This window comes from Aphelocoma coerulescens, chromosome 14 (genome assembly GCF_041296385.1).
Source record: "Aphelocoma coerulescens isolate FSJ_1873_10779 chromosome 14, UR_Acoe_1.0, whole genome shotgun sequence".
NCBI lineage: Eukaryota > Metazoa > Chordata > Aves > Passeriformes > Corvidae > Aphelocoma > Aphelocoma coerulescens.
Window position 1 is genome coordinate 10,657,530 of NC_091028.1, and position 15,103 is coordinate 10,672,632.

At 54.9% G+C, this 15,103-nt stretch overlaps 1 protein-coding gene across 3 annotated transcripts in view; it reads right to left on the reverse strand.

Annotated features, from left to right (window-relative positions):
* MPRIP (myosin phosphatase Rho interacting protein) overlaps window positions 1-15,103 on the reverse strand; it is a 74,269-nt gene that overhangs the window by 37,451 nt on the left and 21,715 nt on the right. For all 3 annotated transcript variants that reach the window (XM_069029803.1, XM_069029801.1, XM_069029802.1), the window contains exons 4-5: window positions 5,001-5,152; window positions 3,007-3,091 (exon numbers count right to left, since the gene is read on the reverse strand). In XM_069029803.1, coding sequence (XP_068885904.1) covers window positions 3,007-3,091; window positions 5,001-5,152 — 237 coding nt within the window. The remainder of the gene's footprint in view (window positions 1-3,006; window positions 3,092-5,000; window positions 5,153-15,103) is intronic.

Below are 15,103 nucleotides of genomic sequence, written 5' to 3' on the forward strand. Positions count from 1 at the left end.
AAATCAATGACAATTAACTGCCCTTCGGACTGTGGGACGTTTTCCAGCTGCTTGTTCCCTTTCCATGGAGCAGGGGGGAATACAGGAGTGCATGAACTCGCAACTGAAACCTGGGAACAAGGGCTGCAAAGAGCATCCTCTCCATCCCCTCCTCCCACATCAGGTGGGTTTTAGCCCTGCCATCTCCATTGGCAGTTGCAGGGCTGTGCTGGAGCCACCAGGGATCTCCCAGGGAGTGGCTCCTGGCTCCATGCACAGACATGACAAGCAGCAAATGACCTCAATTTAAAAAAAAATCCCCCTGGGGAATTTCACACTAAAGGAATGCAGTGTTGGAGGTAAATGATCCAGAGTTCATGGGCATCTGCTCAAGGGGACCCTGCTCAAGCAGAGAATTAGGCCAACCTCCAAGGTCCACCAAACACTCTCCTTCATTGATCCAAGCCAAAAGCTAATCACCAGCTCAGGATATATATCTTTATATATCTCTTATACACCCCCCCACGTAATTATTTGTAGACATGTATTTAATGAGGTAGAGATGTGGGCCAAAAAGAAGTCTGAGAGGGAGCAGAGACATTAACTCTCTGCTGCTCAGGGGTACGAACAACTCCAAAAGGCAGAATGCACCAAAATCAGCAAAACCGGCCTCCAGTTGCATGAGGTGTGTCTGGGCATGCTCTGCTTACCCGAGCCTGCCACACCCCTGTGCAAACCCAGGGCAGAGCCTCAAATCCCACATTTCAGCCCCAAACCCTGCCTCGAGTTCCCATGGGCAGCAGGCAGGCACAGACATCGCAGTCTCTCCTGCTGCCTGCACTTCACCAGAGCACGGCAAAAGCTGCAGGAGAAACCTGCCTTTTTCTCCTAAAACTGCAACCTACTTGCAAAGCAAAGTGAAAACACCTAACACTCCCTGTCCAAAAATCTGCAGCAGGAGTGGTATTCCCTGCATTGCTCCCACCCTGGTGATTTTGCAGAGGGATGATGCAAAATGATGGAGAGAGTTGGAAATGACCTTGATGCTCCAAGACCATCCAGCTGTGACCAAGCTCTGCTCTGCCACAGACAAGCAAAAACTTTGTGAGAGTGAGAAAAAACAGGAATATAAAATTCTTTTTTTATATCACAAAGGTGTCCACCCCTCCCTAAGCAGCTCTAAGACATGATTTACTGCCTGATTAGTGTGTAGCCATCTTTAAGAAGAGCGCAAGCTTTCGCCACCAGCACACGGAGAGCAAGCTGAACAGCAGCCAACTTCAGGAGAGGCCATTTCACAGAGGAGAATTTCATGCTGATTTTCTCCTCAACATCCTCTTTCCTTCCATGGACCAGCCACCTGCATCAGCAGGATTTGGGAGGCAGAGGAAAAATGCTGCTTCTGCCTTTGCAGGTTGCTCCTAAGTGCCTGACACAGCACAGCCTCCATCCAGCAGCAGTTCCCACATGGAGGTTGGCTTTGCAAAGTGAATTTGAGCCTTTTTCCGGCACTATGGGGCTGGAAGCCATGGGATGGAGAGAGTGGAAGGAGGGTAGCAAGCAAGACAGGGTGGTCTGTCCCAAGACAAGGGGATAATATGCCACAAGGGTCCCTGCTCCCCATCCCCAAGCACCTGGGGAGCCCATCTGCCCACGGGGAGCCGGCATCCTTCCCACAGCCGCTTCCCTTATTTGGTGCTCAGGAGCTCGGATCCTGTACAGTTTCCAAGAAGTTGCCATGGTGATGAAATGTAACCCAGAATGATGTTTTTCTGGCTCTGTGCCTCTTCTCGTCTCCACCCCGTCCCCCTCCTGAACCCAGCCTGGGTTTAGTGTTGCACCCCAGCCAGGGTGAGCATCCCTGCCCTGCTACATCCACTCCCTGCGGTGTCCCAAATGCAGCAGTCCTCTTCTTGGGAATTGAGGATTGACAGCTCGTAATACAGAGGGAGGAGGCATCTTCCCTGGAGCATCACCGGAGCCAGCACTTGAGGGGTTGTTCAGGCTGCGAGGACCCTAGACCTTGACAAGGGGTGGCTCAGACTTACAGCTTGGTGTTCAAAAAAGGATTGTCTCCCCACTAACTTCTTTCCCATTGCCCAGAACATCTTTATCCAGTGGAGTGATGAAAACTTATTCAAACAAACACTGTACAAAACCCACCCATGGCCCAGTTTGCACCAGGGCCATCCTTTGAACTTCATTAAAGAGAACCTGAAAACCAAGGCTATGGGGAGCCCTGACCAAGGCTCAGGGGAACCCTGATGCTGGTTTTGGTCCCCCAGCAGGGCCGGAGGAGCCCTCCCAGCCAGTCCCCTGTGGCAGTGGGACGCATGCCTGGAGGTCAGGCAGCCTCAGGGACACGGCTGTTCTCAGCCCCGGCAAGAGATGAGGGTGGCCTTGGGGTCACGTTCCCCATCTGTGGGATTCTCCCCCATTCTGGCCACATGGGAGCCTGGCAGGAACAAGTGAGTCACAGCCGGCCCCACTTTTTACCATTTATAGTCAAAGTGAGCACGAAGCCACTGCCGGGTCCCTGGAGAGCCCGGCTCCGGCCCCCGGAGCTCCCAGCCTGGCCCTGGCCTTTACTATTTTCCTTTCATTCCCATTATCTCTGGGGTCATCTCACAGGGAGTAACTGGAGCCCGATGGAATTTCATCCTGTTTCTGATGAAATGGCCCATGAACAGCACCTCTCCCTGGTCCCTCATGGGGACCATGTGGCTTTGTGGTCACTCCCAGGACTGTGTGCAGGGGTGGCACCACAAAACAGCACCCAGGGGGCAAAACATGGTCCCAAAGCAGCCAGGAAAGCAGGAGTGTGTGACCCTGGAAGTGATGACCAGGAATTAATTTGCACCAATCTGCTGCCCTGGTTTGCCCCAGCTCTCACCCTCCACACAGGCAGCATCAGAGGGCTGCTGATCCCAATGGTTTGGGGGGATCTCTCCAGGGAGCAGAGCAAGGCCATGGCCCTGAGAAGGAGGCAAGGGACTGGGTAACAGTGTGTGTGCCCCCCTGGGTTACCTGGGGAGTTGGGGGCTCTACCTTCCTCTTCTTCTTCTGATTCTGCTTGTTTGTCCTGGGATAGACAATCAGCATCTCCAGCCACCTGCAGGCAGAGAAAGCAGAAGGTGAGGTCTGTGCCACAGGGAGAGGAGTGACACTGACTTGGTCAGGGTCAGCTTGGTGAATAATACCCAGAAACCATCCCATCCAAGTCCTGCAGGGAAAATAAGGCAGGAGAAGAGGGATGACCCCAGGGTTTTTTGGCTCAAACCCTGCTCTCTGCCAAAGTGAAGCTATGGCCAGGGCTGACACAGGGCAGAGATTCAAGGATTCTGAAAGACAGTGGAGAGGGACAGAGCCTTCAGCAGGACCGTCCCCCTTGAGCGATGCCAACACCCTCACACTGCAGACAAAGCTCTTTTGTCCTAGGAAGAGCAGCGTGAACTCGGCATTGAGAAGTCCTGTGTCCTCCCACCGTGGCCTGACAACCTGCCTCCGCATCTCTGAGAACTCCACAGGGATCCCTGGACCACTGGGAAACATTCCTGCTTCAAATGTCCCTGCTCCTGTTTCCTTCTCCCCCCACTTTGCATGGTGCTGCTGTAAAGCGTTCGGAGATGACCACATCAAGTGGGGTTTGGTTAAGCAATAAATGCCAGAAGCACAGAATGAATGTAAAACAAATTCCCCCCCAGCCAGGGAAATCTTCCTGTCGTGCTGCAACTGCAAACGAAACCAGCCTGGCTCAGCCCCAGAGTGGGACTGCTCGGGGATGATTAATGCCTGCAGTCAGGAGCAAATGCACTGCTTCAAAACCCATCGCTGGGCCGATGAGCAATAAATCAGCCCCACCTCGCTCTGCAATGCCTCTCCCTCCTGCAGCAGGCAGGACCGGCAACAAAGGCTGAGCTGGGAACTGGAGCGTGGGGAGAGGGTGGAGAGAGCAGGGCATGGGGGCTGGCCACGACTTGGGGCATAGTCACTGCTCCTGCCAGCAAGGAAAGAGCTGGCTCCGTGTGCTGTGATTCCCACATGGCTCTGCATCTCAGACCTGCAGCCACTGCAACGCGTTGCCGTGACTGGGGCTGGGGGAACATGTTTGCCAACCCGAGGTTCACCTGTGCTCACTTGTCTCAGTAGGGCAGGGAAATTTCAATGCATGGAAACACTCATCTGGTCAAAATCCCAAGCTCTTGGTAGAAAAATGTATATTTCAACAAGTATTTACAAAATGAGGGGAGTCACAACCAAAGATAAGGCTTAGAAATAGAAATCTCAGCAGAAAGTGCTGACTCTGCTGCTGCCAGGGCTGGGGGAGGCAGGAGATGCCGTGCCTCAGGAACAGTGGGAAATAGCAAGTGTTCATCTCTTCAGCTTCCTGCTCAAGCTTCAAATGTCAACAAATTTTGGGAGGGAGGCACTGAGCTCTGGGCACTCCATGTGGGAAAGGCTCTCAGGTGAGCAGCAGCACACTCTGTCACTGTGTGCTGGCAGCTCGGCTCTCCCAGAGCTCTGCACCTTCACCAGCGCCGGCTTCAATCCCAGCTGGTATGTGAGTGATGGAAGAGGATGTTTCTAGGTCACCATCCAACACCTGGAGTTGGGAAATTTACCCCGATTTGCTTGTTTTAGTGGTCTAATCTTTGGTGTCAGTGAACCACTGAATTCCTGTGATACTTTAATCATCCTTGGAGGTCAGATGCTCCCCTGGGACAAAGGAGCTTCCACCCCTGGGGAGAAGCATCCATGTCTGCCCAGGGATGGATGAGGACCAGATGGTGTATGGCACTTGGGGTCGGACATGCCAGCCCCAGAATTATGGGACCTGCCACTGGTGTGGGGACAGGACCTGTGTCAATGGGCTGGGTACCTAATGGGATCCCTAAAAGCACTGTAGGGTCTCCACAGCACCCATCAGGATCCCCAGCACCCAGGATCAGCCTGGGCACCCTCCTCTTCCTCCTGGCTAATGGAAGAGCCTGGGAGTGGCTCAGCCCCAGATCTGCACTCACCCACTGATGATCTCCTTGTTCTCGGCCCGGATGAAATGCTCCTTCTCTGGCGTCAGGATGCACAAGGAGAATTTCTGCCCTGTCCGGCTCTCCCCATCCACCACATCCGTGCACTGGTTCATGTTGATGGTGCCCTGCGGAAGGGTGGTTGGCTGCGAGGGAAAGGAGAAAGGAGCAACATTAAGGAGAGAAGAGCAGAGGAGTGCAGAGATGAGCCCTAAAACCTCTCCTGGTGGACACCAGGATGCTTTGCCCCCAAGTACCCAGATCCATCCAAAGCTCTGTGCCGCACATCTGGGGACACAGACCAACAGCTACAACTCCTGCCATACCAATCTGGCCCACTGCTGCCAGTAAGGTGCTTCTCCTATGCCAAATATCCAGGGAAGGATGGCTGCCCGGCTGTGGCACCCAGACACCAAGGAAAGGCACTGAGTGGCCAGCTTTGGGTCTGCAGCTGCAAACCATCTAGGCTGGTGGGGTGGCACCTGGGGACAAGAGTGGCAAAGCAGCAAGTTCCACTGTCCTCAGCACAGGATGCCTCAGGGACAAACAGACAGACACAAGTGCCAGGTTTTCTCCATTAAAATTAAAAAAACCCATGAAGTTTGCTAGGAAGGGACTGCAGCATGGAAGGGACCTTGCTTGGTGGGTTTTGTGAACAGTGTCGCCTCTCGGCCCCTTTGCTCCAAGCAGAGCTGGTGAAGTGGGACAGGTGGTGGCCCCTGTGGCCCAAGAGGACATTGAGGGACACCCAGAGGGGTGTCAGCACTGACAAGAGCTGACAGGTCCATCTGGAGCAGCGCTGGCTCATCCGATTACAGTGTATCCACTCGCTCCCGGTGCCCGCAGCCCTCCCCCCGTGCGATTCCATGGCTCCCAGCCTGCCTGTCCCCACCAGGCTCGATGACACGGGGGTCCTTCCAGCATCCCAGGGCAAACCTGCACCCGGGACATAAACAACCAAGGAGAGATCCCTCCAAGCTGCCAGTGGCACCAAAGGAGGACCTAAAGCAGCCTGTGGACACCTCCCCACCCTGCCAGCCAAAGCCTCCTTGTGCCCTCCAGATGGCCGGGCCAGCAAGGAGACGGATTTCTGGCAGATGCTGTTAAGGTTTTTACCATGGAAACCAGCTCCCCTGCCAGCAAAACCCCTCCAAAAGCAGCCTGTGCCATGCAAAGAAAGGGTGACTGGGAGAGCTCAATGGCCCCAGCCTACAAACCCAGAAAATTCAGATCACACTGCCACAGCTCCAAGTTTTACCAACTGCAGGCAGTAGGAAATAGCCCCTTTCCCCAGGAAAGGGCTTTCCCTGCAGCTGTGTCCCTGGGTGGCAGCATCCTATGGCAGCCCAGGGGTGGCAAGGAGCCGTCACAGGGGCTGCAGCACTGGGTACATGAACGGGACTAGCTGTACATCAGGGACAACAAACCCTCCTCTCTTCCTTGTGGAAATCAGCATCCAGAGAACCCGCAGGATGGAGGGAGGGAAAGCAAAGCCCAGCCCAGACCCCCAGCATGGCGCATGTCCAGCCTCCCGCCCTGCACCGCCGCGGGTAGTCAGCTCCTAAGAGGATTTTTTGTCTTAGACAACAAAAATAAAACCCCGCTTTCCGGGAGCTATAAAAACCCAACGGAAAAACTTTCTCCTGTTCCAAGTGGAATCTCAGAAAAGTTTTTGTCTCGCTGGCCTCCGGCACAGCCAAGGCCTCCAGGACTGTAAGGTCTGGGTCCAACCTCCTTCACAGAGCAGTTTTGCTCCAGGGAATTCAACAAGGACAGAGGGGTGAGGAGCAGGGAGGGAGCCCCAGTCCCACAGGGAGATCCTGGGCCACTCAGTCCCTTGACTCTCTGTAAGGCCCCCGAGGGATTTGGCAGGGAGCTGGCACAGGAGGAGATCTAGAACCAACATCCTCCAACCCCATGGCAGTTCAGGGCAGCTGCTCCCACTGCTCACACCCAGCCCTGACCAAAGCATGCCAGGAGCAGAGGAGCCGGTTTGGGGCCCCCCCACAGCCAGGCTGGCCCTGCAAAGTGGTTTTGCCACTCAGCCCTCCCTGTGAAGGGTGAATGCTGGCATCTTGCACAGCCTGACACATGGGTCTCCATCCACCACCGCATCTCTGAGCCAGACACCAGGAATGGGCTGGGAGCAAAGCTGGGAATGACCCTCTTCCACCTGCGGCCCCAGGGATGAACCCTCCATCCCACAGCAGCTCCCCTGCACCCCCGCACCCCTCAGCAGTAGATGAAACCTGACAGACCAGCAGCCTCGCTTGCTTGGGATGTAAATTCCTTTACACCATTTGTTTCCTTCCTTGTAGGCAGTGCAGGCACTTTGAAGTGAATCAAAATGCAAATGGTGCCTGGTGGAAACGCGTGTGTGCACACAAACTCCACCAAGGTAAAGGAGATGGCTTGGACCCCTTCTCTGCCTCTGAGCACCTGTCTCTGGGCCAGGGGATTTCTCAAGGCTGGGGAACCTTGGAGAAGGATGAGCAAAGCTGGTCGCTGGCCAGGTGAGGACTTTGTGGCTCCAGCAGTTGGAAGGGAATAAATAAATGCAGATGCAGAGAGGTGTTGCATGGCAGAGACACCAAAACAACAAGGCTGGGATTTCAACCAGCCCTTGGAAGAGCAGATGCTTTGATACAGGGCTGAACCCAGCATCAGGCCCCAGGGTGGCTTCGTGTCTGGGTGAGGCAGGAGTGGATGCTCAGGCTCAGCTCCTGCTCCAGCTGCTGGTTGCTGCCAGTCCCCAGCCCAGGGACAGCCCCGTCCCCAGGCGCTGGCCCTGCCTTTGCCATCTCCCATGCTGCTGCAAATGGGATGGAGCCCACAGCTATCCCAGAACTGGATCTAGTGGCTGGGTGTGTCATTTAACTGGGGGTAGGAGTGGAAGTGCAGCAAGGTGCACCTCCGTGGAAGCAGAGGACACCATTAAGGCCACCATCACCAGCTCTCCTTGAAGCCACCAGGTGCCTCCAGCCCAGTCACTTGAGCAGTCCCTGCCCTTCACCAGCTCCCAGGAAAGGGAGTGCTTGCATCACAGGAGCAGCTCCAGCTCTCCACGCTGCCAGTGCCAGCAGAGGAACCGGAGACAAGAAACAATTGCATTGCTGTTTCCCTCTGGAATGACAGATCCCTATTGACACACACACGTGCTCACAGCATCCCTCTCCATAACACACAAAGCCTATAGAGTGCTCTCCCTCCTCCTCCTCTCCCTCCCTGGGTGCCCAGGGTGTGAGTCATGCCATGCCCTCCACATCAACAATACCAGCAGCCTCTGGATGAGATGCAGGGATCTTTGGATGGATGCTCCTAGGATGCAGAGCTCAGCAACTGCAGCAGCCCCCTACTTGGGCAGTGGAAAGGAGGGACAGAAAGAATGGGGACTTCTTAGAAGTTTGAAGGAAGAAATCCCAAGCAGGGCATTACTGCATCCTCCTGCACAGTGCTGGATGCTCCATGGGTGATGAACTCCCAGGTACAGGAGTTGATGCTGTAAATCAAAAGGGTTTATCTGCAAAGTGCCCTCATTTCCATAAGGCATTGCAGGGCTGACGTAGAAAAACAGGATTATTTGAGGTAGAAAAACAGGATTATTTGTATTCAAAAATTTCTGAATTTTTTTCCAAGGACCTTCCCTGTCATTTCTAACACATGGGGATCATGGCAGCTTGATACAAAATACAAGGGAGCTTTGCTCAGGAGCTGTACACAGTATGTTTTGGAGCAGGTAACCCCACGGTCAAGCTCCCGAGGAGAGGCTCTGCCACGGCCGCCATGGGACATGGCCAATGCCCAACCCGTTCTCCAGGGCTATTACACAACGTGGGTTGATGAAATCTGGAACACAACCTTTAAAGAAAGGCGATGGGGCAGGGGGAGGAGGAAACCAAACAAAAGGGACATTTTACTTTCTGCCAAGAACCAGGAGGGGAAGAGAAAAAAAAAAACAACCCACAACCATTTGTCTATCTCGCATGGCGGGCTGGTTGCCTTGGCACCCGGGCCTGGCTGTCCCAGGGGAGATCATGGCTCTGCTGTCCCACTCTGGGCTCAGCATCCAGGATCTGGCTGGCTCTGCCCTGGCTCCCAGCACTGCCCCGAGCAGCAGCAAGCCTGCAGCGCCTGGGGAAGAGACATCCACGCTGCCTCCGTAAATGTGTCTTGACAAATGTTAATTCTCCCAGCTAAAATATTCATGAGGGTGGCTGCCAAGCGCAGCTCACTCGCAGCACTCCCGAGTGCTCTGCAAAGGCAGCTCCTGTGCTTGCTAAAAGCTTCCCCCATCCCAGTGCCCAGCTCAGCTGATCACGGTGCTCCAGGCAGGATGCAAACAGAAGGGAGCAAGACCCCGCTGTCACATTGTCATGGGCACATCAGGGCAACGTGGAGACAACCACAGCTTGCGCAAGGGCGCAGACACAGCTTGGACACGCAGCTCCCAGCACCAGCACGGCACTGGGAGCCCAAACCACAGCCACATCCACCATTCCCACCTGGAGGCCATCAAGAAAGCATCATCTCCTTGAAAAGTTATAGAATCGTAGAAACACCTCCAATCATTAACCCAGGGCACTACCAAATCCTCCACTAAACCATGTCCTCAAGCACCACATCTACATGTTTTTTGAACACTTCCAGGGATGGTGACTCCACCACTTTTCTGGCCAGCCTGTTCCAATGCCTGACCACCCTTTCAGTAAAGAAATTTCTCCTAATATCCAATCTACACCTCCTCTGGAGCAAATTGAGACTGTTTCCTCTTTTCCTATCACTTGTTAGCTGTGAGAAGAGACTGACCCACAGCTGGCTATCACCCTTCAGGTGGTTGCAGAGGATCCATTTTCAGATGTAGAGCCACCCCTTTTCAGCCATGCAAGGGGAGGCATGACCTCCTAAATCCCAGCTGGGGATACAGCTCTCAAATCCCAGCTGGGGATGCTCTGTGCACACACACAGGGTTGGCTCAGCCTGCCCCAAGCTGCCCAGGCGCCAGGCGAGTACGGCTGGCATGGCAGCAGGGCTTCAATGAGCCTTTTGGGCTTCCTGCCACCAGGCACGAGGCTATCGATAGGGCCACAACGGGGCCAGAGCGCTGCGGTGGGCGGATCTTATTACACTTATAGATCAGCTGGCAGGCTGAGCATCCTGGATTTATTAAATTAGACAAAGGCTCTTGAAAACAACCTCTGCAGGCTCTGCAAAAGGATGGACTGGAGCAGTCATCCATCGAGGCAGCAGAAGGTTGTGCTCCCACATGCCCATGGCAGCTCTGCTTTCCCTGTGCCATCCAGGCAAGAGGGAGGTATCTTTTCTTGGCCACTGAGCACACCTTTCCCACCTGCAAAACTCCTGTATCAGCATCCATTGCTCAGTGAAAGCCACTGAGAAACCTCTGGCCATGCACCAGGGAATAGAAAAACAGCTTTTTACCACTGGCAGGGGAATCACAGAATCATAAAGGTTGGAAAAGACCTTTATCATCCAGTCCAATCACCAACCCAGCATCACCACCATGTTCACTATTAAACCATGTCCTCAAGTGCCACATTCACATGGAAGTATCAAGCAACACGTCCCCTGCACTTCAGTACTCACACCTTGTGGCCCTGTGCAAGAAACTGGGGAAGATGCCCCCATATGTCACCACTGCCTGGATTCACCAGCCTGCCAGAAGCCATTATGCCTTTCACAAATGGAGGCACAAGCAGTGCTCTGCAGATGTGGCCTTGGCATATGCCAATGTGCCTCTGTACTGGCAACAAACCTGTGCCAGCACAAGGAGAGGACAGGACACTTGCCCTGGTGTAATCCAGCCAGCAATGCAAAACATCCCCCAAATGGATAAATGCCAGAAATGCCACTTCCCCCAGCCCCACTAGAGATTTCCCCACTGTTGACCCTGGCTTGTTCATCACAGGTGCCGACAGCCAGCTCCTGAGATTTGTTTTGCTGAAGGAATTCTCCACAGCCCCAGGTCACCCACCCCAAGGAGGTGGGATGGGTTAGCAAGTGCCACACACACCTGTCCCTCCATGCCAGCCCCTGAAGAGCCCTCCTGAGCCCCCACCAGGACATAAAACAACATCAGCTCCCCTTCTGCCAGTGGGAAGGAATTTTCTTCCCCAGGAACAGTTTGAGAAGGGGGTGAAGTGCAGGAGAGTTCAGCCAGGGGCCACTTTTCAGCAGAGTCGGTGTTTATGTCCACAGACAGCGAGTCTAAACACTGAGTGAGGCCGGGAGCTGCCTGCAAACTGGCCGGGAGCACCCTCGGGCTCCTCTCCCACCCAGTGCCACCTCACCTGGGCATGGGCAGCACCCACCCCAGGGGAGCCCAGGCAGCAAGTTTGGGGCCACACATCTCACGTGTAGCCCCGTCCCCATGGGCACCCATCCGGTGAGCGGGTGCTGGAGCGGAGCGAGCCCGGCCGGGGCTGTGCGGAGGCTGGAGCCGGCGTGTCTTGGCCTTATAAGGCTATTTTCACACTGCTCTTGCAGCTCCCAGCTGCTCCCCACTCCAAAGCAGGGTCGGAGCTGGCAGCCAGAGCCTAGCCTTCCTCCTTCCTGTTAACCTCTTTCCTGCTGAACGGCCTCCGAGGGGTCTGTGCATGGTGGGAACAGCCGTATCCAGTCCTGGCACAACCACTCATGCTGGGCAGGGAGGGTCAGCAAACCCAGTGGTGGTCACCAAGTGGGTTCAACCGCCCTCAGCACTGGTGTCTGACCCTCTAGGTCCACAGCAGCATCGACAAATCCAGGGAGCCTTTCAGGGAAGCTTGCACCCATGGATACGCACATTCCACTTCCAATGCCACTGGAGAGGAAGAGGGAGAGAGATGCAGAAAACATCGGTACCATGATGGGAAGGACAGCAAGGTCCTACCAGGATGGGGGATCCAGAGGGTGCTCTGAGCTGCCATCCCAGCTGTTTGCAGACCAAAGCAAAAGCCAAACGTTGCACAAAGAGTTTGGAGCATCTGCTCAACCTCTATCCCAGCTCTCTGGGGACCAAAGCAGAAGCCCAGCAATGCACAGGCACTTGCCAGCCCTGCAGTGCCAAAGGCACCACCCTGCAGCCCTGCAAACCCAATAGTTATTCCTTCCCCTTGCCCTACAGGATTTAGATGCATTTAAAATGCAAAATGTCCTCCTCCCCTCCGAGGAGGGGGGTGGGAGGAATACATGATAACAGATCCGACCCCATCTGCTCGCAGCTGCCAGCATGGCATCTTCCCTGCTCCCTGATGCACAGGCACAACAACCAAAGAAGAAGCAAATATCTGCAGCCTTGCAGCAAGTTGTCATGGTAATCAGCCCAATGGCAAAAACCCAGCAAGACCACAGAGGGACCAGAGCTTGGTGCAGGGATCATGGCAGGAGTCTCCTGGAGAGGGAACCGCAGTCACTTGGGGGTGGGAAGGAGAAATGGGCTTCATTTGCATCTTGATACTTGAATCTTAAATTGCACTGCTCCAAATTGGCCTTGTCAACTTTATCCTCCACCCCCTCAGTGTAGGAGATGAGTCCCAGGTGGTCCCTGCACTGCGTGCCAGGCACACATGTGCAGGAGCTCACCACCACCTCCGTGCACGCTGGCTCACACGGCCCTCCCTAGCAGCAAGGGGCTTCACCAAACACCAGCAACCACAGCTCCCTAAGGTCACCCACACACTGAGATGGTCATACGCACAGTAATGCCAGTTTTGGACACAGCTCAGGAAGAGGAAAGCTTGGATAGAGGCAGGATGACCTCTAACCATGTTGGCCAGCCCTGTTTCATCACAGCTAGACCTGGATTTCTGCTTCATGGGGGTGAGGGAACATGACCAAGGTAATTGTCATCCAAGCAAAGCAGCAAATTAGGTCAATCAAATCCCTGTACCTCCCACTAAGTAAACCCATTTCCTTTCCAGCCTAGAGGGGAAGCAGAGACAGGTGTCATTGTCCCCAGCTATCCCACAACCTCTCCTGCAAATGCAGCCGAGCAGAGGAACCAGTGCAAAGACAGACCAAGCCATGAGCACCATCACAGCCATGAAAGCCACCTCCAACAGCCATCGTCTGGAGCTCTGGATAATTTCAGGCCCTGCACTGCCCTGCGGCCACCGTGGTGGGGTTTCCCAGTTTCACTCCCCAGGACTGTCAATACAGGATCTTGTACTGGCACTCGGTGACTGCAGAGGAGGAGAGGACAACCTTGGGGATCAGCAGCACCACATCCGCCAGAGGCTCGGCCAACTCCCACGGGTGCAGATGCTTCAGTGGAAGTTCTTGAATCCGGCCAAATTAGTCTGGAAATCTCATTATTCCCCAGCACCTCTCTTATGAGCTTTGCAGAGCTTCCTGCTGGGCTGGGAATACCAGGAGGCCGGGCTCCCAGGGCACACGCGGGTCTGCAGCTGGAGGTGCGAGGGCCAACCCAAGCCAAAGAGGTTGGCTTGGCCAACCAAGCAGCATCCACATCCTGCACCCCACACCCTACAGAAAACCCCACACCCACTCTGTGTTCCTTCCAGCAGCTTCCAGACAAGCTTGGACCCTGCAGACCTTCCCAAAAGCCAAGGTGATGGCTGGAGAGGGTTTTCCAAATTTTGACCACTGACCATCCCACCAAATGGCACAAAATGTGAGCTTTTTGGCCAGTTCCAAGGAAAAAAGTTCCCAACAGGCTCCCATGGTTGTTGTAGGGCAAGGAGACCACCCAGCAGCACCTCGAGCTGGGCTTTGCTGCCACAGGCACGATGTGGTAGAGGCACCAACACTGATGGCAAAGAGCTGTCTTGGCCAGGCAGGCACCACCAGGTTCACAGGCAAGCGGCACCTGGGGTAAAAAGTGCTTTAAATGCCCAGAAAAAATTCAGGAATAACACACGAGGCTGCTGGAACTGTCCCAGGGTAGCAGCATTTTCTCCCTAAACCTGCTGCTCACATCTGGCTCCTGTAGAGGTGTACAGGGAAAGGAGGGAGTTCACAGCCATGAGCTGCTCCCAACCCCTCCTTTGGGAGCAGCTGTGCAATCCCAGCAGAGAGGAGCAATCTGGGGTTAGTGCATGTGAGGGGGATGAGCCCAAGAGATTTCTCCATCCCTCATGCCTGGAATGACAGACTTCACCCCCCCCCAGCATTGGACTGTACATGACATTAACCACCCATGCAAGCCAAATGTCCCCTCCCTCCACACATCTGCTCCATCCATAATCCCTGCTGTCCCTCCCCTAATGGGAAAGCAGCCAGGAAAGTGAACCAAAACCCTAATTATATCCCAGTAGCTCCCCAGCGCCCTGGTGATCCCTGTGACTTTATCGATGCGACCACAACAGGGCTGATGAAATGTGGAGGAAAGGGCTAAGGCTGGGTGTGCTTCAAAACCCCACCTTTTCTCCCCAGTCACACCATCACAACAGGTGGAAATCCCGTACGAGCTCAGGACACCGCTAAAATGATCCTGTGTGCCTGTTCCCTGTGTCTCCTCCGCCCAAGGACCTGTCACCCAGAGCAAAGGGAACTGGGAGGAGAGTGGTGACAGCCGTGGGTCACAGTGAGAGAGCAGCCCACAGCCTCACTGCAGGTTACCAGGGCTCTGTTTGGCCACAAAATCATGGAGAGCCACAGCTACGGCACCTGGAGCCACAGCACCCAAGGCTTGGAGAGTGCAAAAGCCAAGACCCCCTGAATCATGTCACAAAATCCCAAAATGGATTGGGTTGGAAGAGACCTTAAAGCCCATCCAGTACCAGCCCCTGCCATGGGCAGGGACACCTTCCACTATGCCAGGTTGCTCCAAGCCCTGTCCAACCTGGCCTTGGACACTTCCAGGGATGAGGCAGCCACAGCTTCTCTGGGCAGCCTGTGCCAGGGCCTCCCCACCCTCACAGGGAAGGACTTCCTCCCTGCAGCCCTGTGGCAAGGGGTGCCAGGACAGCAGAGACTGGGCATGGCGGTGGGGTGCATGCCAGGAAAACACTGGGGGGAAAACCTCCATGGAAGGTGGGACCTTCCCAGCTTTCCCCAGCTGCTGGAGCACCCAATCCCCCCCCCCAGCACCTCTGTCCCCAGACCTGCTCTCCTGTAGCAGCACAAGAGGAGCTGAG